This window comes from Vicia villosa, linkage group LG7 (genome assembly GCF_029867415.1).
Source record: "Vicia villosa cultivar HV-30 ecotype Madison, WI linkage group LG7, Vvil1.0, whole genome shotgun sequence".
NCBI lineage: Eukaryota > Viridiplantae > Streptophyta > Magnoliopsida > Fabales > Fabaceae > Vicia > Vicia villosa.
Window position 1 is genome coordinate 112,076,177 of NC_081186.1, and position 26,222 is coordinate 112,102,398.

At 32.5% G+C, this 26,222-nt stretch overlaps 1 protein-coding gene across 1 annotated transcript; it reads right to left on the minus strand.

Moving 5' to 3' along the window:
• Window positions 1-14,469: 14,469 nt before the first annotated feature.
• On the minus strand, window positions 14,470-25,411 carry LOC131618299 (jasmonoyl--L-amino acid synthetase JAR6-like). The gene is made up of 4 exons (XM_058889551.1): window positions 25,122-25,411; window positions 24,916-25,017; window positions 23,756-24,546; window positions 14,470-15,027 (listed from the first exon to the last, which is right to left on the minus strand). The coding sequence occupies exons 1-4, from the start codon at window positions 25,409-25,411 to the stop codon at window positions 14,486-14,488; spliced, it is 1,725 nt and encodes a 574-aa protein (XP_058745534.1). The 3' UTR covers window positions 14,470-14,485.
• Window positions 25,412-26,222: the final 811 nt, after the last annotated feature.

A 26,222-nucleotide genomic window follows, 5' to 3' on the forward strand; every position in this document is an offset into this window, starting at 1 on the left:
CTTGGTTTGAATTTTTTGGATGAAGGATGGGAGAGTTATGATCAGTCAAAGTTGAGTTGACTTTTCAGGCAAAAACCCTAATTTTGAATCTTAGGGTTTTGTTGATTTTTGATCTTTCCTTGATGAATTATGATCATCCAATGATCAAATGATGAATCCTTTGACAAAATATGGACTTTGACAAAAAATTTCATTTTTGACTGTCTGTTGACTTTTTTGGTCAAACGGGTCGTCTGTTGACTGTTTGAGCTGCTGACGGTGCGTCTGAGTGAATTGAAGTTTGAAAATTTGTATGATGGTACTTTGAGATATATGGATGTGTATGAAATCCATTTGAGCTCTCAAAAACTTGTTGCTCCTGTAAAACAAGAAAAACCCTGATTAGGGACTGTTTGTGTAGGAGATAGTTAAGCGTACCTGATTTTTGTGCAGTGTTGAGTCTCTGCTAATCGCGTGATATTCAGAAGACTTCTTGAACAAAAACCTTGGAATTTTGAATTGTGAAAGATTGATTTGATTGATGGTACAAAACACTGAGAATTGTACTGCCAGCAGTTTGGCTGTCGACTGACTGTTCAGGTATTGACGTAGCAGTTAGAGTGAAAAATCAACAGTCAAAGTTAATTTTCTTTTTTGTTGTTGTTTTTTGTTTTTGTTTTATGTGAAAAATGAAAGTTTATTTACATGACTTGTTAGAAAAACACAGACATAATAAATAACTAATATTTACGGTATGCGGGCAAAATTACCGATAATAACCCTGAAAATCATTTAATGCACAGAAATAGGAATATTTGACTGGCAGAAAACACACAAAATATTATCTTAGTAATTAAGCAATATTATGACAAATAGTACAACATTTAATACTGACAGTACAAATATTACATACTATATTGAACAGTACGACGAATAAACGGTACATTTAAGAAATAAGAAATACTGCAAATTTTAAGAATGACGATTAATGACCCATGCTATGAACAATAACATGTAGATGATTGGGAGCATAACCATTGCAGGTCCACACTCCTCAGGACTATGCAGGCAGAAGAAAGTCATGATCACCGTAGCAATGGTGATGACTGTAAGAAACAGTGTCTCTATCCACTTTGCCATTCTTGTCAGGGAAGAAGAGAAAGGATGGATTATGAAGATAGGAATTTGAAAGATGAATTGGAATTTGATGTGAGATTTTATGAAAGAAAATGAGAGGTATTTATAGAATGGAAAGAAGGAAAGAGACGTTGGGGAATGATGTGATTCCGTACAAAAGGAAAATTTGAGTGGAAGTAAGATTTGAAAGAAAGTGTATGATAGTGTTGGAAAAAGGAGAGATTTGATTTTTGAAAAAGAGATTTGAAAAGATTTTTGCAAATAATGGAATATAATACAAAAATTAGTGGGAAACAAAAGATAATAATAATCTACTTGTTACCCAACAGTCTGAGTTTCCTGATTCTGCGCCTGCAAAAAGATTTAACTCTGTACCAATTGTGTCAGTACTATTTATCTGTAAATAAATAAATAGCATGTGTGAAGTAATAAACAGTATTTGGCGTTTGCGTAAGAATAAATTCAACTGCAAGCCAATTTACTGTATAAGAAAGATTCTAAAAACTAAGTATTTCATATGTCAGGATATTTGTTGAAATAAAAATCCATGATTATATGAGACCCTTAATTTTCAGATTGGAGTTTTCTTGAAAAATATGTGGGCAAATTTTGGGGTATAACAGCGATGAAAGTGATTCGCACTTGGGCGAGAAAAATAGTGATATGATGAGTTGGAAATGGTTTTTAGGATTTTGTAAAAGGTTAGCCAAATCAAGTTTTAAGGGTCTTTAATGGAATCCAAACTTCAACCAAAGACTTAACGATCATCACCTAAATGCTTTAGAACAATTTGCACAAGTACGTACAAACCCTTCTTAATTTCTCCATTATGGACCAAACTCGATTTGATCATTAAAAGTTTTTTTGAAGTTTTTGATTATGGAAAAGAAAATTGAAAGAAAAAAAAACACTTGGTGTTGACTAAGGTTTATTGTGAAATTATTTGGATGAAAGGTTTGAATATGAAGTGTAATGGAAAAGTAATTTGACGTTGATCAAGTGTTTGAAGTTAGTTTAAAAAGGGTTTATTTTAACACACAATTATGTTATCTTGATTAGCAAGTGATATGGTCTAAAGATGAATGACAAGATATGAAGTATAATAAGCATAAGATCAAAGCATAACAAACAAACATACACAAGAATATGGCAAGCGATTCCTAAAAGATAAGCAACTAAAGGAAAAGGAAATCTTTTTTAATCATTTTGAAATAGACTAATTGAAATAGAAAAGCATCCTAAACACACATCTAAGGATAGCATTTTTTGTTCTTTTAAAAGGTATTTGAATGAAAATTAAATATACATCTAGGCATGCATTTTTATTTTTGATGAAGGAAAATTAAAGTCCTAGACGTATATCTAGATAAGAAAATATTTATGAATATGTTAAAGAAGGCAATAATAACCTAAATTAAATTCTAAACAAAATATTTTTTATAAGAATATTTTAAATGAACAAAACCTTTTTCAACAATATATATATATATATATATATATATATATATATATATATAAAAGAAAAAAAATTCTAAAAAACTAATCATTCTTTTTGTTTTTCACTTTTTAATGAAAAGAAACTACTACAAAAAAAACTTACAAACAAAGATGGCCAAAGGGTGTATTACCCAATAAACGGTCAAGGCACACGAAAAAGGGAACCACAACAACAAATACAGTGGACCTGGGTCAGGCCGGGTTAGACCCGGATCCGTTGCCCTTGATGGTGAAAAGGAGAAACTTCTATGCGTGGAAATTGCCCTTATTTTCATTGTTTTTGTATCTACTCATTTATAATTCTTCTTTTTGTTTTCTTTAGGTTGTACATACCAGTGCATCTGTTAATGGTGTGAAGGTTGAAGGGAACCTGATGGGAATAGGTGCAAACCTTCTCTTTGTATTATTTTAGTTATATTGTAACATATGTGTATTTATTTAAAACTTTATTGTAAAAGAAATAAACAAATATAGTGTAATAAAAGCACCTTTTTTTTCATTTTGTCAAGAAATTTTAATAAATAATAAATTAAATTAATTATATATATATATATATATATATATATATATATATATATATATATATATATATATATATATATATATGAGATATTCAAGTCATTTAACCACTAACTCCATAACATCATCGTGGTGCTCAAAAAAAAGTTTTTTTCTAAATTTAATTTAATAATAGATATCCACTAACATCTTACAAAATAATAACTAACCACTAACAACATCTATCTTTATAAATAGTAAGAACAATTTTGTTATTTTGTTTTTGGTTTAATAGCCTCTATAGAGGTCAAATACTGAATCTTTTCAAATCTAGCAAATATTTTGCATGCACAACACACCCTTTCTTTCTTTCCTTTTGTGATCATATGGTCATATGAAATCATATTTTTGAAATAAGGTAAATCATGCATCTACATATTCAATATTCTATTCAACTTCTTTGCAAATGACAACATCATTTAACAGTTCAATAAGTTTTATTGAAATATATCCTTGAACGTCTAATTCTTTATTTTGTTGGAACATTATAATTTTTTAAATTTTACTAACATTTGAATATACATGTTTAAGGTTCAAGTTAGTGATGTTGTTATTTCTCTTTCCACTTCTTCATGTTTATTCTCTTTATATAAGATCTTTCATTTTGAAATTCTTTTAATTTTATTAATGTGTTAATCTTTGATTTTTTTTGTAGGTACAGTTTTGAAGGAACACGGAACATAATTTTTATTAAAGAATTATTGAAGAAGTTGAATTGTAAAAGATGGAGGTTAGAAAATAATGTTATAATATTATTTTGTTAATTGATTTTTGTTATTCAATATTTTAATAATGGAGGTAAAGATTTTTTAATTTTGTTTTGTTGATCTTTATTAATATTTAATTATTTGATTGTAGGTAAATATTTTGAAGTTCTTCTAATTTTATTAGTGTTTATTTATTTTTGATGAAGGAAAATTAAAGTCCTAGACGTATATCTAGATAAGAAAATATTTATGAATATGTTAAAGAAGGCAATAATAACCTAAATTAAATTCTAAACAAAATATTTTTTATAAGAATATTTTAAATGAACAAAACCTTTTTCAACAATATATATATATATATATATATATATATATATATATATATATATATATATATATATATATATATATATATAAAAGAAAAAAAATTCTAAAAAACTAATCATTCTTTTTGTTTTTCACTTTTTAATGAAAAGAAACTACTACAAAAAAAAACTTACAAACAAAGATGGCCAAAGGGTGTATTACCCAATAAACGGTCAAGGCACACGAAAAAGGGAACCACAACAACAAATACAGTGGACCTGGGTCAGGCCGGGTTAGACCCGGATCCGTTGCCCTTGATGGTGAAAAGGAGAAACTTCTATGCGTGGAAATTGCCCTTATTTTCATTGTTTTTGTATCTACTCATTTATAATTCTTCTTTTTGTTTTCTTTAGGTTGTACGTACCAGTGCATCTGTTAATGGTGTGAAGGTTGAAGGGAACCTGATGGGAATAGGTGCAAACCTTCTCTTTGTATTATTTTAGTTATATTGTAACATATGTGTATTTATTTAAAACTTTATTGTAAAAGAAATAAACAAATATAGTGTAATAAAAGCACCTTTTTTTTCATTTTGTCAAGAAATTTTAATAAATAATAAATTAAATTAAATTAATTATATATATATATATATATATATATATATGAGATATTCAAGTCATTTAACCACTAACTCCATAACATCATCGTGGTGCTCAAAAAAAAGTTTTTTTCTAAATTTAATTTAATAATAGATATCCACTAACATCTTACAAAATAATAACTAACCACTAACAACATCTATCTTTATAAATAGTAAGAACAATTTTGTTATTTTGTTTTTGGTTTAATAGCCTCTATAGAGGTCAAATACTGAATCTTTTCAAATCTAGCAAATATTTTGCATGCACAACACACCCTTTCTTTCTTTCCTTTTGTGATCATATGGTCATATGAAATCATATTTTTGAAATAAGGTAAATCATGCATCTACATATTCAATATTCTATTCAACTTCTTTGCAAATGACAGCATCATTTAACAGTTCAATAAGTTTTATTGAAATATATCCTTGAACGTCTAATTCTTTATTTTGTTGGAACATTATAATTTTTTAAATTTACTAACATTTGAATATACATGTTTAAGGTTCAAGTTAGTGATGTTGTTATTTCTCTTTCCACTTCTTCATGTTTATTCTCTTTATATAAGATCTTTCATTTTGAAATTCTTTTAATTTTATTAATGTGTTAATCTTTGATTTTTTTTGTAGGTACAGTTTTGAAGGAACACGGAACATAATTTTTATTAAAGAATTATTGAAGAAGTTGAATTGTAAAAGATGGAGGTTAGAAAATAATGTTATAATATTATTTTGTTAATTGATTTTTGTTATTCAATATTTTAATAATGGAGGTAAAGATTTTTTAATTTTGTTTTGTTGATCTTTATTAATATTTAATTATTTGATTGTAGGTAAATATTTTGAAGTTCTTCTAATTTTATTAGTGTTTATTTATTTTTGATGAAGGAAAATTAAAGTCCTAGACGTATATCTAGATAAGAAAATATTTATGAATATGTTAAAGAAGGCAATAATAACCTAAATTAAATTCTAAACAAAATATTTTTTATAAGAATATTTTAAATGAACAAAACCTTTTTCAACAATATATATATATATATATATATATATATATATATATATATATATATATATATATATATATATATATATATATATATATATATATATAAAAGAAAAAAAATTCTAAAAAACTAATCATTCTTTTTGTTTTTCACTTTTTAATGAAAAGAAACTACTACAAAAAAAACTTACAAACAAAGATGGCCAAAGGGTGTATTACCCAATAAACGGTCAAGGCACACGAAAAAGGGAACCACAACAACAAATACAGTGGACCTGGGTCAGGCCGGGTTAGACCCGGATCCGTTGCCCTTGATGGTGAAAAGGAGAAACTTCTATGCGTGGAAATTGCCCTTATTTTCATTGTTTTTGTATCTACTCATTTATAATTCTTCTTTTTGTTTTCTTTAGGTTGTACGTACCAGTGCATCTGTTAATGGTGTGAAGGTTGAAGGGAACCTGATGGGAATAGGTGCAAACCTTCTCTTTGTATTATTTTAGTTATATTGTAACATATGTGTATTTATTTAAAACTTTATTGTAAAAGAAATAAACAAATATAGTGTAATAAAAGCACCTTTTTTTTCATTTTGTCAAGAAATTTTAATAAATTAAATTAAATTAATTATATATATATATATATATATATATATATATATATATATATATATATATATATATATGAGATATTCAAGTCATTTAACCACTAACTCCATAACATCATCGTGGTGCTCAAAAAAAAGTTTTTTATTTTAGGCATGCATTTTTGATGAAGGAAAATTAAAGTCCTAGACGTATATCTAGATAAGAAAATATTTATGAATATGTTAAAGAAGGCAATAATAACCTAAATTAAATTCTAAACAAAATATTTTTTATAAGAATATTTTAAATGAACAAAACCTTTTTCAACAATATATATATATATATAAAAGAAAAAAAATTCTAAAAAACTAATCATTCTTTTTGTTTTTCACTTTTTAATGAAAAGAAACTACTACAAAAAAAACTTACAAACAAAGATGGCCAAAGGGTGTATTACCCAATAAACGGTCAAGGCACACGAAAAAGGGAACCACAACAACAAATACAGTGGACCTGGGTCAGGCCGGGTTAGACCCGGATCCGTTGCCCTTGATGGTGAAAAGGAGAAACTTCTATGCGTGGAAATTGCCCTTATTTTCATTGTTTTTGTATCTACTCATTTATAATTCTTCTTTTTGTTTTCTTTAGGTTGTACGTACCAGTGCATCTGTTAGTGGTGTAAAGGTTGAAGGGAACCTGATGGGAATAGGTGCAAACCTTCTCTTTGTATTATTTTAGTTATATTGTAACATATGTGTATTTATTTAAAACTTTATTGTAAAAGAAATAAACAAATATAGTGTAATAAAAGCAACTTTTTTTTCATTTTGTCAAGAAATTTTAATAAATAATAAATTAAATTAAATTAATTATATATATATATATATATATATAAGACTTTAGTTATATTGTAACATATGTGTATTTATTTAAAACTTTATTGTAAAAGAAATAAACAAATATAGTGTAATAAAAGCACCTTTTTTTTCATTTTGTCAAGAAATTTTAATAAATAATAAATTAAATTAAATTAATTATATATATATATATATATATATATATATATATATATATATATATATATATATATATATATATAAGATATTCAAGTCATTTAACCACTAACTCCATAACATCATCGTGGTGCTCAAAGAAAAGTTTTTTTCTAAATTTAATTTAATAATAGATATCCACTAACATCTTACAAAATAATAACTAACCACTAACAACATCTATCTTTATAAATAGTAAGAACAATTTTGTTATTTTGTTTTTGGTTTAATAGCCTCTATAGAGGTCAAATACTGAATCTTTTCAAATCTAGCAAATATATATATATATATATATATATATATATATATATATATATATATATATATATATATATATATATATATATATATATATATAAGATATTCAAGTCATTTAACCACTAACTCCATAACATCATCGTGGTGCTCAAAAAAAAGTTTTTTTTTAATTTAATAATAGATATCCACTAACATCTTACAAAATAATAACTAACCACTAACAACATCTATCTTTATAAATAGTAAGAACAATTTTGTTATTTTGTTTTTGGTTTAATAGCCTCTATAGAGGTCAAATACTGAATCTTTTCAAATCTAGCAAATATTTTGCATGCACAACACACCCTTTCTTTCTTTCCTTTTGTGATCATATGGTCATATGAAATCATATTTTTGAAATAAGGTAAATCATGCATCTACATATTCAATATTCTATTCAACTTCTTTGCAAATGACAACATCATTTAACAGTTCAATAAGTTTTATTGAAATATATCCTTGAACGTCTAATTCTTTATTTTGTTGGAACATTATAATTTTTTAAATTTTACTAACATTTGAATATACATGTTTAAGGTTCAAGTTAGTGATGTTGTTATTTCTCTTTCCACTTCTTCATGTTTATTCTCTTTATATAAGATCTTTCATTTTGAAATTCTTTTAATTTTATTAATGTGTTAATCTTTGATTTTTTTTGTAGGTACAGTTTTGAAGGAACACGGAACATAATTTTTATTAAAGAATTATTGAAGAAGTTGAATTGTAAAAGATGGAGGTTAGAAAATAATGTTATAATATTATTTTGTTAATTGATTTTTGTTATTCAATATTTTAATAATGGAGGTAAAGATTTTTTAATTTTATTTTGTTGATCTTTATTAATATTTAATTATTTGATTGTAGGTAAATATTTTGAAGTTCTTCTAATTTTATTAGTGTTTATTTATTTTTGATTTTTTTGTAGATACAAATTTTGAAGCATTATGAAATATATATTTTAGAAAAAATGTCTTGATGAAGTTGGATTGTGAAAGGTAGAGATTAAAAAATGAAGTTGGAATGTGAAATATGGTGGATTAGAAGATAAATGTTATAATATTATTTTTTAATTTAATTTTTATTCATTATTATAATATGATATATATATATATATATATATATATATATATATATTGTTCTAATTTTATTAATATTTGTTAATCCATGATTTTTTTTAGGTAATAAATGATGGAGTTCTTCTAATTTTATTGATGTTTATTAATTCTTACTTTTTGTAGGTACAAATGTTCTTCTATTTTTGTTTATGTTTATTAATTTTTAATTATATTTTTTTAGGTACAAATTTAGTATTACGAGACATAATTTTCATAAATTTTTTGATGAAGAAGTTGGATTTGTGAAAAATGAAGGATTAAGAGATAAATATTATAGTATTATATTATAGTATTATTTTTAATTTATTTTTATAATTCAACATTATTATATGTGATTTTATTCTATTCTTATTTATGTTTGTTAATTCTTTATATTTTTTTGTAGCCATTGATTTTGAAATTATTTAATATTATTGACATTTGTTACTTTTAATTTATTATATATTTTTTTTAGAATTCTTTATTTATATTTCTTACTTATGTTTAATTTTTGGTTTATTTACTTTTTTTTATTATGGTTTGTGTAATTCTTATTTATCAATGATTTTTAAATATAAATTAGTGAATACTTTTTTCAAAATATTGTTATACTTTGCATTTTTTGTAATTTTATTAAAAATATTTTTTATTTTTTAATTTATACAAATTATTAATATTTTTATAAAAAACACCATTAATATTAAATATTTAAAATTACTTTTTTTAGTAATAGTATTTTAATCAAATTTACCGTGCATCGCACGGGTAGACAGCTAGTACATTATTAATACCCAAACTTAGTCAAAATTGCAATTTTTCAAAAAGTTGTATTTCAAAAATGATTTTTATTAAAATCTATTTGAAATAGTTTCAAAATTAAATAATTTTTTAAAATTTTGATATCCAAATTTTTTTTCAATAAATAAATGAAATACCTAAAATCACATTTTAAGAATAACTAGTCAAACAAATTTTTTATTTGAAACTTTTATAAAAAGTTTCAAATAAAATTATTTTACACAAAATTATGTAACACTATAAAAATCTTTTTTAAAAAAAAAGCCAAAACAAACGGGTCATCAGAACGAGGAAAGTAAAAAAAAATACTTGACTTCAAATCCAATAGCATCAACTTGTGCTGCAAGCAATGAGAATACCCAAACTTTAAGGAATAAACAGAACTAAATGACTATTAGTATTGAGAACCAGCCCAAACAAAAATCATGACAAGACTGGTCACAGATGAAATCTCTGGCCAAGTAGCTAAGCTTCCACATTGAAAAATCATCAGTTTGCAAGTGAAATCCATAAAATAATGACAATCTACAACTCATTTTGACCTAAAATAATGAAAATGCATGTATGCATGTAATTGGATTAAAATCCACAATGATGCATGATATAACCAAATGATAAGTAAAATTAAAGGTGGGGCAAAATTGGGGTGCGAAAACCCGCAATACATATATTTATGTAGTATCATTTATATTATTATAAAAAATACACATTTATCAATTTTTTAAAAATATATCGCTATTAAATTATTACACATTTTAATAAAAGTGTGTATTTATTTCATAATTCAACAATAACATCTATAATTTTTTTAATTTTGTAAAAAAAACTTAAAATTATATGATATTTTGTAATTAATTGATTTAATTTTATTACAAACGCGGATAAACGGGTAGGGAAATGGATACTAAGGTACCCAGAGGGTAAGGGCATGAGTATGACCATTGGTGCCTACGCGGATATAGGCTCGGGTAGAAGGATTTTTTCAAACCACGGGTATAGGGACGAGTACTTTAGTACACTGCCCAAACCCTACCCATTGACATCCCTATGTATGGTCGTGCTAATATACGAGTTCTCAGATGAATGATACACGATAGTGAAAGTAGACAAATCATGCATCCAAGAGAGTACACACACTATGAAAGTAGGTGTTGTACAATTTTATCTATTTTTATATAACTCGCTCTTTTTTCTCGTATTTGATTTTAGAAAGTCAATTGGGTATGTCGGGATAGATTAGCATGCACCCCGTGTCCTGCTTAATTATTGTGTTAATTTTATTTCTTTGCATTGAATCCCCCAATATTTTGATCACTTTAGCTACACATCGTTTGAGTAAAAAATGGTACTCAAATATATCTCATGGTGATTCGATATCTTTTACTACTTCACATTGTCGTGCAATTGCGACTTACATCAGATAATAATGGAGGTTTTCTTTCATTTTGGTGTAGTTCTAAAGGGTGAGCCCTCTTCTCCATTTTTGGTCTTAAATTTCTTTGTGTTTTCTTGTAGCGGGGAACTTCGAAGTCGGTATATTTTGTGGTTAACATGTATTCCAAATCTTTGTTGGAAGATAAAAAGAGTTTGTGGGATGACTTTTGCTTCCAAAAATCTATTTTTGGTGGTGAGGTTTTATGTAACCTTGGTGATGTTAATGTGATCATTTCGCCTAATGAGCAGAGAGGAAACGATGGCACTTTATTAGCCTCGTGTAGCGCTGAACATGTTACCTTCTCTTCCTCTATCACCCATATGGAGTTAATGGACCTCCCTTTTTTGATTTAATAACCATTGATTGTCCCATTTTTATATTTTGGAAGTTGGTTCTCAATTCCTAGTTTACTTTTTCCAATGAGGATTGGGAAGTATATGCCCTTATGGGTAAGCATTAATCCCATAAGGCTACTTAAGGTTGGAATAAGCGGGTGTTTGGTGACATTGACTCCCATATGGAGTCTCTCATGGTAATTGTGAGAAATCTAGATCCATTGACTGACCATAATATGCTTTCCATTGTGGAGGTGGAGACTAGATCTAAAGCCATTGCTGATATTTGGTTTCTTTTTAGGGTGAACGGGTCCTAATTGTCCTAAAGATCTAAGGCTACATGGATTAAATTTGGGGATGCTAAATAAGGATTCTTTTACGCTTCTATTAAGTGTAGGTACATGAGTAATTTTGTTCTTGTACTTAAGGAACATGATGATTCTATATAAGGAGTGAGCAAGATTTATCGTGAGGTTTTTTCCTACTTCTTTGAGAGGTTTAAGGAACTAAATGATGCGCGGCCAAGACTAGATGGGTAGCCTTCAGATATCTCTTTGATGAGGATAATTTGGCCTTGACAATAACCTTTCGTTTTGAGGAGTTAGATGTGGTGGTGTCTCAGTGTAATAGGAATAAAAGTTTAGGGCCTTATTGTTTTAATTTTTTCATTCTTTAAAAGGTTTCAGATTCTTTAAGGGAAGATGTGGGGATTACGTTTGATGATTTTCATTGTTTCTATTCTCTTTCCTAAAATGTTTCCTTTTTTTTGGTAACTCTCATTCCTAAGTTTAAGAACCCATCTTACTTAGGATATTTTTAGCTAACCTCCTTGGTTATATCCCTTTATAAGTTTATGGATAAATATTTGGCTACGAGGTTATGATGTGTGATGGATAAAATCATTAGCCCTAACTAGTCCTCCTTTTTAAAAGGGAGAATGTTGGTTGATGGCATAGTGGTTATCAACAAGGTGAATGATTTTGCTAAGCCAATCAAGAAAGCTTGCCTTAATTTTAAAGTTGATTTTGAGAAAGCATATGATTAAATTAGCTGGAGTTTCCTAGATTATATTCTTATTAGATTTTTCTTTAATGATAAGTGGAGAGCTTCGATCAAAGCCAATGTCTTCTTTGGTATTCTAGCTATGTTGATCAATGGTTCCCCAACTCTAGAAATCAATTTCCATAGAGTGTTGAAGCAGGGAGACCCTTTATCTCCTTATCTCTTCCTCCTAGTGGCAGAATGCTTGAATGGGATGATTCAAAGGGCTTTTGAGCACAGTCTTTTTTCAAGTTTTAAATTCCTCCCTCCAATTTGGAGGTCTCTCACCTTTAATATGTTTATGATATCTTCGGTTGAGAATTTATGAACTATCAGTGATATTTTGAGGAGTTTTATGGTTGCCACGCGCCACGGGGTTAATTTTTAGAAAATTAGTTTGATTAGGATAAATGTTGACCCCTCCCCCTTTTCTTTAACTTTATGAGGATTTGATACATTGTAAGAATGAGTATCTTCCATTTTAGTATATAGGGTTTCCAGTTGGAGACCATACACAATCTCTCATCAAACAACAACACCTCTCTATGCCGGCAATACTAGTGTTATTCATATTGCAGCCAATCCTGTTTTTCAGAAACATACTAAGCATATCGAGGTGGATTGTCATTCTATTCGGGAAGCCTTTAAGAATCACATTAAATATTTTCCGCATGTCTCCTCACAACTTCAGCTTGCCGATATAATCATCAGGGCATTTCCTCGCCCTCGACATTAATTTCTCGTAAAAAAATTGATGTTGCTTGACCAACCGCATCAATTTGAGGGGGTGTCAATAATGAAATCTGATATTTTTAGTTTCATATTATATTTTGTATGACATAGAAAGTTACTAATTGTATATTATTAGAATTCAAATCAAAATATATTTATAATTTGTAGTAATAATTATGAAATAATTTGTAATTATTAAAATTGTACTATATATGGAGGAATACTTAATGAGAAAAGCATCGAGACAAAATTAGTTTTGAAAAAATTAGTTAATCTAGGTTAGTATTCTTGAGTGTCTTGGTTTTAGTAATGGAAGTGTGAGATATATAAGTTGAGGCATACAAATATTAAGAGGTAAAATTATTATGTGAGTGGATGGAAATTCCAAATCATAAATGTTAGTATATGCAAGACTTGTGAATGAAAAGAGATGGATCTATAATGTTGTTGCTTAATAAAATTCATGTGTTTGTGTTTATGATTTAACCTTGTTGTTGCTTAATAAAATTATAATGTTGCATCTATTTTTTGTGAATGTCTTTTTTTCCATTAGTGTGAGAGGAGACAATGTCATAATTTGATTTTTAAAATTAATACCGTTAAGGGTGGTTTTAAATTTTTGTAATATTTAAACGTCTATTTTACAATTAACAATCGTTTCAACTGTCACAATTATATTTTTACAAAAAGTTATAGTTGGGCGACAATTTTTTAAACCGTCGCAAAATTCGCTCGCGGCACAAGATTTTGAAACAATTGACAAATTGTCTCAACCCAAAGTTAGCGAAGGTTCAAACCGCCGCAACAACTAAAAATAACCAAAGATAATCACCCATAAATATTTGTTCAGAAAAAAGAAGAATGCTAATTGAAACTTCCCAATCAAGTCTCTCGTAGACAATTCCCCATTATAACAATAAATGACTATGTAGATAGATTGTTAGAGTATGTGGTACCCCTCCTCTTGTTAATATTATTGTCAACCACATATTTAAAATTGTATAAGACGCAAAAAAATATGATGAAGATATACCATAGACGTATTTGAATATTAGACAAGTTCTTAAGAATAAGATAAAAATAATTGGACGATAGATGAAAAATAAAAAGTAGTTAAACAAACTTTCACACTATTTAAATAGTAAAAAACATGTGATAATAATCAGATTTTACCATGATATCACTTTATTAACAAAATATAAGAGATGAAATCTGATTAGACGAACAAAATTTCATTTAAACTATTTATTGGACTAGTAATTTCATTCTTCTCTAATTAAAAATATATCAATTATAAGCAGTACTAACGTAGCTCTTAACAACATTATCCAACAAAACTTGCAACATTGAGGTGTTTGTAGGACCAACACATCTAGGTGTCTTGAACTGACTCACAGGTACACCTCTTTCAACTTGACTCTCGAGAATCTTCTGGAATGTTCCTTGCTCAACAACTCGGAGTTCAAGAGCATCAATACCTTGGACTTTTCTAGAAGTAACATAACCTGGATCAATAAAAGACTTATCCAAACAGTTACAACACTCAGAAAGAACTTCATCACTGGTTTCACCGTTGATTTCCCAGAATATGACATAGTGTCCCGGTTCTTTGGATAAATCTATGTAGCTAGTGTAGTCAATCATCTCAATTTTCTCCTCAGCTAAAAATTTGGACGCATTTTCTACTGATAATTGTAAATCATTCTCCGTGTTCTTGTCAATGTTGATCGTAAGCAAAAGATTACTTCTGCGCATAAATTTGATTTCTGGAGTCGAGTTATGGAACCCCATAACCTTTACCACATCTCCTAGCCTATATCTGTATAAACCTGCAAATTATGCTATTTGTAATACCCCGTATTAATCAAATGCTCTAATGTATTAACTGACACTGAGGTTTTATCAATTGATACGATAGAGATACTTTTGGACATTAAGTTAGTAGTGTTAACTTAAAGATATTTTTCTTATATCCTTCATTTTGCTTTTCTTCTTCATTATTCTTCTTGAAAGCCAAAGATAGAGAGAAGAAGTAGAGAGAAGGAAGAGCAAGAGGAGAAAGAGGAAAAAGCTTGGATCTTCACCATTTCTCCGCCGAATCAACTCATCTTCGACATCAACGACTCTTAATCGAGGTGGGTTCTAGTTAGAAACTTATAACTTTGATTGTGGATGAGAAATCATAAGTTTTGATTTAGGGATTTTGTATAGAGGAAATCTAGGTTTTGGATCGAATTCATCTATGATTATGAATAAGTGTTACAATCCATAAATATATCATCTATAGGTTGTATCTATGCCTTATTATGATCTGGAACAGGTGTGAATGGATTTAGATGGTTTTTGAACCATGGATCTGTGTATGAGGCAGAGCTGAGAACTGAGTTCTCGCGCGCTTCGCGGCGCGAACGGGGCTGCGCGGCGCGAACTATGCAGGTTTTTAGGGGTTTTGCTTCTGCCTTCAGTACGCGGCGCGTACTGGGTGTCGCGGCGCGAACAGTTTGGAAATCTTAGAGTTTTGCTACTGCCAGAGGTTGGCGGCGCGTAGATTAGTTAGCGGCGCGAACATTGTTGGAACTTATGATGGTTTGCTTCTGCCAGAGGGTTCGCGGCGCGACCTAGTTGTTGCGCGGCGCGAACTGAAGCTTCCTTAACCAAATTTTCTTAACTTAATGAAAATTGTTTCAAGCATAACTTTTGAACCGTAACTCTGTTTTAACCACCGTTCGAAGCAGTAATAGACTAGGAGTGTGTACTTGTAGTAGTGTAGATTTTGGAACCATGAGGACGTTATGCTCTTGGTATGCTGCTTATGTACTCTATAATTGTTGTTTGAGTTCTATTGCAGGTGGATTGGTAATACCTTGTTATATGTGTTTATATCAAGAGGGTTGATAACTACATTGTTATGTGAATAAAGAATAAGTGAGGAAAACTAGGAATTGTTAGGTTGTGTAGCTTAACAAAGAAACCTAGGATGAGTCATTATATGGAACATACGTGTTGGAATCTTATGAGGAAAGGCTAACAGGCCTAGTGGTTTGCGGAAGCGATCACCATTGTTGATGTATTAATCGGAACCGTTGTATTTTCTTTATTTCTTTATTTTTCCTTTGAATGCTAACAGGCATTCACCGTGCAGAGAGGCACAATAATCTTGGCAGGTTTGATTCCCGCTGTTGTGTACGAATGGAACCTACGGGTAGAGACTTGTGATGGTGTACGGGCCATGTGAAGTGACGATTCATGGGGAAAGGCTCATGAGTCCGAATCCATGTCGTATGTCAAGATTTTTCCAAAGGATCCATGACTCGTGCCACCTCCTAGACGTAGAAGGGGACGGAAATATGGGGATGCCTTGGTATTGGTTTCCGATTAGTAATCTTGTGTTGAGTTGTTGAACTCTAGGTATGATTCCATATAATGTTAGTGTGAGAACTCAAGGTCTAGTTCCTTATGACTTGAGACTTATAGGTTAGAACCTTGTAAAGCCGAGAGGATCCATAGGATAGGGAACTCACTGGGATTTTATATCTCACCCCATTATATATTGATTTCAGGTACTACAGGTTCCGCGAAGGGTAAGGAGAAAGAAGTTTGATTTCCTTATTCCTTGTACTTATTTTGGATATGGCGAAGCTTCCGTTGTGGAGTTCTTTTGAGATCATTGTTGATCTAGTTCTTAGTATATTTTTTATTTTGAACATCTTGTATGTATTATGCCATTGTGTAGAACTTTTGTATTTGGCATTAATATGTATAATGTGTTGACTAGGAACTTATCGGTATTTCAGTACCAAATACTTGGATTCATGTATACTTATATGATTTGATGCATGTATTTATATATGGGTGTTATAGTTGGTATCAGAGCAGGTCGTATCCTCGACCTAGCCATGAGATATTATAAGTGTTTCTTTCTGTCCAAGATGTGTTGTGTTCCCATGAGTTTTGTTGTGTTATGACTATGGCATTGAGCCTGATCAACTTAATCCCATTTTGATAACCTCCAGGAACATGGCGGACGGACGCAGGACTCGTGGTCGACCCCCCACAAGACCTCCACAAGTGAATACACCAGATGGCGGTGCGAATGTTCCATGGCCCCAGTTCATGCAACAGATGCAACAGCAGCAGAATCAGTTCATGCTGCAGATGATGCAACAGATGAATGGCGGTCATAATGCTCCAATGGTTGTGCCCGAAGCTGTAGGTGGGACTTATAGGGATTTCATTCGCATGAATCCTCCGGAATTTCATGGTGGATTAGATCCTATAAAGGCGCATGAGTGGGTGGCCAATGTAGAAGGGATCTTTGAGATCGTGCATTGCAGTGAAGAGGACAAGGTAGTGTTTGCTTCTCATTCGCTGAAAGGTCCAGCTATGAGGTGGTGGAAGGGTGCTTCTGCTTTGATGACTACTCAGGGAGTACCTAAGGAATGGGAGAATTTCAAGACCACTTTTATGGAGAAATACTTTCCTAGTTCACTAAGGACTAAGAAGGAATTGGAGTTCCAGCAGTTAAGGCAGGACAATATGTCAGTAGCTACTTATGCTGAGAAGTTTGAAATTTTGGCTGCTTACTCTAGGCAGGCCGCGTATGCTCCTGATGAGGGTTGGAAGGTGGACCTGTTTCTGTTTGGTTTAAGGGCTGATATCTCACATAGTGTGTCCCAGAGGGAGTTCACTACTTATACGGAGTTGTTGCGACAATGTTATGTGGCTGAGACTAGTTTGAAGAAAGTTCAAGCCGAGGAAGATTTGAAGAAGAAGAATCAACATGAAAGAGGAAGGCCAAGCCAACAATTTCTACCTAGGCCACAAGCTTTCAAAGGAAAGCAAGTGCAAGGTCCTCGGTCTAGTGCACCTCCGGTGTGTCGTAGTTGTGGTAAGAATCACCTTGGAAGATGTGCCTTTGAAGGGGCGAAATGTTTCCATTGTCATCAAGAAGGGCATATGGCTAGGAATTGTCCTCAGAATAGGAATCAAGTTCAAGGAAGGGGTACTGGTAGAGTTTATACCTTGGATGCTAAGAAGACCAAGGGTGATAACTCTTTGATTGCGGGTACGTGTTTCATTAATGGGCATTCTTGTTTTGTTCTATTTGATTGTGGAGCAACACACTCTTTTGTGTCATTACAATGTATGAAGCGACTTGGGTTGCAAGCTACTCCTTTATTTCCTCCTATGGCGGTTACTACTGCTATGGATGAGATGGTAGAGACACCGTTGGTGTGTGAAAATTGTGTGTTATCTGTGGGTGGTAGGAATTTCCGGATTGATCTTGTTTGCTTACCACTTAAGAAGGTAGACGTTGTATTGGGAATGGATTGGCTTTCTGCTAATTCGGTGTTCATTGGGTGTGAGGAGAAGTTAATCATTATTCCAACTGAAGAAGCTACTCCGAAGGATGTGTTGACTACTATACTAGAAGGTACGGTAGGTATGATTAATTTCTTGTTTGAGAAAGAGAAGTCTGTTCTGTTGGTTCTCACTAAGGAGACGGGTGACAAGTTAGAGGTTTCACAAATTGCTGTCGTTAGAGAATTTCCCGATGTTTTTCCCGAGGATGTCATTTCTCTTCCTCCGGAAAGGGAAGTGGAATTCTCTATTGACCTGGTACCGGGAACGGCTCCTATATCCGTTTCTCCGTATCGGATGGCACCACTTGAATTAAGAGAATTGAAGGGGCAATTGGAAGAACTGATGGCTAAACATTTTGTGCGACCTAGTGTCTCACCGTGGGGAGCTCCAGTGTTGTTGGTAAAGAAGAAGGATGGTGGGATGAGACTATGTATTGATTACCGTCGGTTGAATAAGGCCACCATCAAGAACAAATACCCTTTGCCTAGGATAAACGACTTGTTAGATCAATTGAAAGGAGCCTGTGTGTTCTCGAAGATTGATTTGCGGTCAGGTTATCACCAAATCCGTGTGAAGAGCTCAGATGTGTCAAAGACTGCATTTAGAACCCGTTATGGCCATTACGAATTCTTGGTGATGCCTTTCGGTGTTACGAATGCTCCAGCTGTTTTCATGGATTATATGAATCGGTTATTTCAGCCTTACTTAGATCAATTTGTGGTAGTCTTTATCGATGACATTCTTATTTATTCTCGTACTCCACAAGAGCACGAAGAACACCTGAGGATTGTTCTGTCGGTACTGCAAGAAAATCAATTGTTTGCTAAGTTAAGTAAGTGTGAGTTTTGGATGACAGAGGTAAGATTTCTTGGTCATGTTATATCTCAAGGAGGTGTGGCAGTGGACCCGACAAAAATCGAAGCGGTAATTAATTGGGAGAGACCGAGCAATGTCTCAGAAGTCCGAAGTTTCTTGGGCTTAGCCGGCTACTACAGAAGATTTATAAAAGGGTTTTCTCAATTGGCTTTCCCAATGACTAGACTTACTCGGAAGGAGTGTCCTTATGATTGGGATTCGGGGTGTGAACAGAGTTTCATGGGCTTGAAGGAAAGATTGACGACTGCTCCTGTTTTGATCGTTCCTGACCCAAATAAGTCCTATGAAGTATTTTGCGATGCTTCCAAGAAAGGATTAGGAGGGGTTTTGATGCAGGATGGTCAGGTGGTAGCATACACATCTCGACAGTTAAAGGTTCACGAAGAGAATTATCCAACTCATGATTTAGAATTGGCTGCGGTTGTTTTTACTCTGAAGGTGTGGCGTCATTACTTGTATGGAGTTCATTTTGAAATGTTCAGCGACCACAAGAGCTTAAAGTACCTATTCGACCAGAAGGAGTTGAATATGCGTCAGAGGCGGTGGATGGAATACTTAAAGGATTATGATTTTGACTTGAAGTATCATCCAGGCAAAGCAAATAAAGTGGCGGATGCTTTGAGTCGGAAGGTGTTAAAGAGGGCCGAATTAATGATGTCAGAGTATGCATTATTGGAGAAATTTCGAGATCTCAACCTTCAATTTGTTTGGACCCAAAATGGAGTATTGATGGGAAACTTGAATGTTAATTCTACTTTGAGAAACGACATCCAACAAGCACAAGCGTCTGATACTAAGTTACAAGAGGTGTTGGTTCAACCAGGTTTTACTCGAGCTACAGATGGGGTGATTATGTTTAATCAGAGGATTTGTATTCCGGATGATGCGTTATTGAAAAGAAGGATTTTGGATGAAGCTCACAAGGGTGCTTTCACTATACATCCGGGTTCTTCAAAAATGTACCAAGATTTAAAAGGGGATTATTGGTGGTCCGGAATGAAAAGAGATGTCGCAGTGTACGTATCAGAGTGTGCGGTGTGCCAACAAGTAAAGATTGAACATCAAAGGCCGGGTGGATTGTTACAACCACTAGAGATTCCAATATGGAAGTGGGATAGTATTTCAATGGATTTTGCGGTTAGTTTACCTCGTACTCAAGGTGGATATGATTCTATTTGGGTGATTGTAGATCGGTTGACGAAATCTGCACATTTCTTAGCCGTGAAGACTACCTACAAGGCAAGTCATCTTGCACGGTTGTTTGTCGCAGAGATTGTGAAGTTGCACGGTGTACCCTCTAGTATCGTGTCGGATAGAGATCCAAAGTTTACTTCAAGGTTTTGGAGAGCTTTTCAACAAGCGATGGGATCTAAATTATGTTTGAGCACGTCGAACCACCCTCAAACGGATGGTCAAACGGAACGAACGATACAAACCTTGGAAGATATGTTAAGAGCTTGCGTGCTTGAAAGTAGAGGAAATTGGAAGGAGCTTTTACCATTGATTGAATTTGCATACAATAATAGTTATCATGCGAGTATCGGTATGGCACCTTATGAGGCATTGTATGGGAGAAAATGTAGAACGCCGTTGTGTTGGTCAGAAGTTGGTGATGATAGAATTTTGGGACCCGAAATTATTCAAGAGACCACGGACAAGATTAGAATGATTCGTGAGAAGGTTAAACAAGCACAGGATCGTCAGAAGAGTTATGCGGATAACCGTAGGAGGCCTTTGGAGTTTATGGAAGGTGACCATGTATTTTTGAAAGTTACTCCGAGGTTGAGGTTGAAGGGACCATTTAAGTCAAGGAAGTTAAGTCCGAGATACGTGGGACCGTATGAGGTTCTAGAGAGGATTGGTGAAGTAGCTTACCGTTTAGCCTTACCACCTTCTCTATCAGAAATGCATGATGTTTTCCACGTGTCTCAACTGAGGAAGTTTATTCCCGATCCTCTCCAGCCGGTGTTACCAGATGCAATTGAGATAGAATCAGATTTGACTTTTGAACCCTTACCGAGCCGTATCGTAGGAAGAGAGACTAAAGTGTTACGCAACAAGGAGATTCCTCTTGTCAAGGTTCAGTGGGATGTGACGCATCCGGGCGATGCTACATGGGAACTTGAATCGGAAATGCGGGATGCTTACCCTCACCTTTTCAGGTAATTCTTAAATTCGAGGACGAATTTCTATTTAAGTGGGGGAGGATGTAATACCCCGTATTAATCAAATGCTCTAATGTATTAACTGACACTGAGGTTTTATCAATTGATACGATAGAGATACTTTTGGACATTAAGTTAGTAGTGTTAACTTAAAGATATTTTTCTTATATCCTTCATTTTGCTTTTCTTCTTCATTATTCTTCTTGAAAGCCAAAGATAGAGAGAAGAAGTAGAGAGAAGGAAGAGCAAGAGGAGAAAGAGGAAAAAGCTTGGATCTTCACCATTTCTCCGCCGAATCAACTCATCTTCGACATCAACGACTCTTAATCGAGGTGGGTTCTAGTTAGAAACTTATAACTTTGATTGTGGATGAGAAATCATAAGTTTTGATTTAGGGATTTTGTATAGAGGAAATCTAGGTTTTGGATCGAATTCATCTATGATTATGAATAAGTGTTACAATCCATAAATATATCATCTATAGGTTGTATCTATGCCTTATTATGATCTGGAACAGGTGTGAATGGATTTAGATGGTTTTTGAACCATGGATCTGTGTATGAGGCAGAGCTGAGAACTGAGTTCTCGCGCGCTTCGCGGCGCAAACGGGGCTGCGCGGCGCGAACTATGCAGGTTTTTAGGGGTTTTGCTTCTGCCTTCAGTACGCGGCGCGTACTGGGTGTCGCGGCGCGAACAGTTTGGAAATCTTAGAGTTTTGCTACTGCCAGAGGTTGGCGGCGCGTAGATTAGTTAGCGGCGCGAACATTGTTGGAACTTATGATGGTTTGCTTCTGCCAGAGGGTTCGCGGCGCGACCTAGTTGTTGCGCGGCGCGAACTGAAGCTTCCTTAACCAAATTTTCTTAACTTAATGAAAATTGTTTCAAGCATAACTTTTGAACCGTAACTCTGTTTTAACCACCGTTCGAAGCAGTAATAGACTAGGAGTGTGTACTTGTAGTAGTGTAGATTTTGGAACCATGAGGACGTTATGCTCTTGGTATGCTGCTTATGTACTCTATAATTGTTGTTTGAGTTCTATTGCAGGTGGATTGGTAATACCTTGTTATATGTGTTTATATCAAGAGGGTTGATAACTACATTGTTATGTGAATAAAGAATAAGTGAGGAAAACTAGGAATTGTTAGGTTGTGTAGCTTAACAAAGAAACCTAGGATGAGTCATTATATGGAACATACGTGTTGGAATCTTATGAGGAAAGGCTAACAGGCCTAGTGGTTTGCGGAAGCGATCACCATTGTTGATGTATTAATCGGAACCGTTGTATTTTCTTTATTTCTTTATTTTTCCTTTGAATGCTAACAGGCATTCACCGTGCAGAGAGGCACAATAATCTTGGCAGGTTTGATTCCCGCTGTTGTGTACGAATGGAACCTACGGGTAGAGACTTGTGATGGTGTACGGGCCATGTGAAGTGACGATTCATGGGGAAAGGCTCATGAGTCCGAATCCATGTCGTATGTCAAGATTTTTCCAAAGGATCCATGACTCGTGCCACCTCCTAGACGTAGAAGGGGACGGAAATATGGGGATGCCTTGGTATTGGTTTCCGATTAGTAATCTTGTGTTGAGTTGTTGAACTCTAGGTATGATTCCATATAATGTTAGTGTGAGAACTCAAGGTCTAGTTCCTTATGACTTGAGACTTATAGGTTAGAACCTTGTAAAGCCGAGAGGATCCATAGGATAGGGAACTCACTGGGATTTTATATCTCACCCCATTATATATTGATTTCAGGTACTACAGGTTCCGCGAAGGGTAAGGAGAAAGAAGTTTGATTTCCTTATTCCTTGTACTTATTTTGGATATGGCGAAGCTTCCGTTGTGGAGTTCTTTTGAGATCATTGTTGATCTAGTTCTTAGTATATTTTTTATTTTGAACATCTTGTATGTATTATGCCATTGTGTAGAACTTTTGTATTTGGCATTAATATGTATAATGTGTTGACTAGGAACTTATCGGTATTTCAGTACCAAATACTTGGATTCATGTATACTTATATGATTTGATGCATGTATTTATATATGGGTGTTATACTATTTTAATTGTAACAAGAGTTTTTTATTTATTTGAAGAGACGAACAAAATTTTAGTAGATCGGAGAAGAAAGAAAGAAAAAGGAATTAGATACCTGCAGGATTGGTGAAAAGAATCTCATACTCCTCCCCAATCTTGACATCAGTTAAACCAACAGGCTTAAGCTCTACTTGATTTGCATCAAGTTGTGCCAACGGAATGAATTCGAAGTAAGCAATTTGAGGAAGAAGACAATAGGTGGCAAATTCAGGAGGCACTTTAGGATTCACGTTTGAAGCAATCCCACCTTCTGAAGCACCATATTCCGAAGTCAACAAAGGAACTTCTCCAGCATAATGTCTCAATTTGGTCACATAGGGCAACATTGCACCTGTCATGATCCCTTGAACATACTTAACATTAGGAAAAAGCTCGGGAAACAATCCATACCAATTGCTTAATCCTTTGCATTTCTTGTGGATCAAGGTAGCTAGTTCAGGATTTGGTTTCAGCAATTTGGACATAGCAGTTCTAATGGAAGGAACGGTGATTCTGCTGCTAAGAACACCGTCCTTGATATCATTAACAAGTTCTTCCCAATCTTGTTCAAAAGTTCTAAAAGCATAGAGAATGTTGTGTGCAAATGTTGCTGAAATTGATTGAACTTCTTCTCTGAAAAGTAGTCCACATAAAAGGTGGCAATAGAGTGATTGATGAAAATTAGGACTGAAAATTATTTCATGAGGACTAACACTTGGTGCTTTAAGTGCTTGCATTAAATTCTTGTATCCTGGATGTCGGAATACATTTGCAGTGGTTGTTCCTAGCATCACACCCCTTTTTCTTTGTGATGCATAGTTGCTGAAGATAAAGTTTAAAGCCTTCCCATCTTGGATAGGAAAATCTCTATAAAATAAAATTTTGTTAGATTTTATTCAAAGATTGTGAATGGCATGTATTGGTGTGTTATAAATTTAAAGTGATTTAAAATAAGAGCACGTGTCAGTGTGTTATCATTTACATGCTACCTAAACCGAAGGAAAAAATACATGAAATCAGGGGGCACCAGCTAGCCCGGGCAGGCGCCCTGGCCCAATCCCTATTTTCTTTGTACTCCTCCCAATTTAATAGTTGATTTTTAGACAAAATCAGGGGTAAAATTAGTAAAAATAGAGTGTGAAAATTAAAACAGATGAATGATTAATGGTGTAAAATTTTTGCCCAGACTGTATAAAATTTCTGGCTCTTGAAGTTGAATTTTTAAATGAATAATACCTGTTCCTATAGGCAAAAGAGGTTCGATATAACTGCACTATGTCTTTAAACAATTCATCATTCCATGGAATAAATTTACGATTCCCTTGACTAGTACCAGAACTGCAAAAACATAACAATTTTCTCAAATTAAAAAACTCCTAACTTTTGCAAATTCAACATAAAATATAAAAAAAGAAAAAAAATTAACAAAATATATCTCATACCTTAACGACACAGCTGTGATTGGTTTTCGAGTGAGAATAGGAGAAACATCATCAACCAATCTATTGATATAAGGCTCCAAATCTTTGTAAGTGACCAATGGAACACAAGCCTTGAAACTTTCAGGATCAGTTCTTCCATTCAATCCTAAATCTTGCAAATATTCAGCCGTTGCATTCTCTTCCAAAATCCTTCTCAATGTTTCCTTCTGAACATTCTCAGCATCCTTTGTTATTCTCTCAAATTCTTCAATCACTTTTTCAAAGTCATACTTTTCAACTTCTTCTCTCATCTTCACAATCCTACACCTATCATGTAGTCAAACAAAGGAGTGTCATTTCTCAGTTTATATTTACTATAATAATTAATATATAAAAACTATAGAGTCTGTGTTATGAGAAAATGATAGACAATAACGGAAATGGTTAGTAGTGAAACAAACAAGACAAGAAACAATAGTCAAAGGAAATTATATAGAAAAACTATAGAGTCTGTGTTATGAGAGAGAGTTAGAGAGAAAGAGAGAGAGAAAGAGGAACTTACACAAGTTTGTTGGAGACAAGACAGAGAAATTTAGGAAGAGAAAAGTGAGTTGTTGAGGTCAAGATTCTCCTAAATGTTGAATAGTATTTATAGGCAACTTTAAAATAAATTTGTGTTTGAAAACTTTAAGGAAATTAATATCAATTCATAGATTCATGTTTGCCCATGGAATTTGGACGGAATTACGAGGGAGTGTATATCTTGGTCAATAGTTAATTAATCAAAATATTCTTTTTTTTGAAGATTTATTTTATTATTCCTTACTTGATAGTTATCCTTTTTTTTCTTTACCAATATTATATTAATTTTTTTATATAATTATTAGTTTTGAATAAGACTTGACTAGATTTTTCAAGATAATATTTAAGTTTGAATAATAGTATTGAAAGATTAATAATAAAATTGTACTGAATTAAATATATTCAAATGTATATTCATAATCAAAACATTTTTAAGAGTGTCATAAAGATATTTCATTTTGCGATTTACTATAAAAAAAATCATTCTCATCCTTTCCTGCTTTTATTCAATTAGTATATGTTGATTTTCAAGAATATATT

Bases quoted from the DNA above. Each gene is read 5' to 3' on its own strand.
- LOC131618299 (XM_058889551.1), bottom strand. From the start codon at position 25,411: ATGAGAGAAGAAGTTGAAAAGTATGACTTTGAAAAAGTGATTGAAGAA. The intron at 25,018-25,121 runs GTATGAGATATA...ATGTTTTTGCAG, and splicing joins ATCACAGCTGTGTCGTTAAG to TTCTGGTACTAGTCAAGGGA. The intron at 24,547-24,915 runs GTATTATTCATT...TTTATTTTATAG, and splicing joins TCTTTTGCCTATAGGAACAG to AGATTTTCCTATCCAAGATG.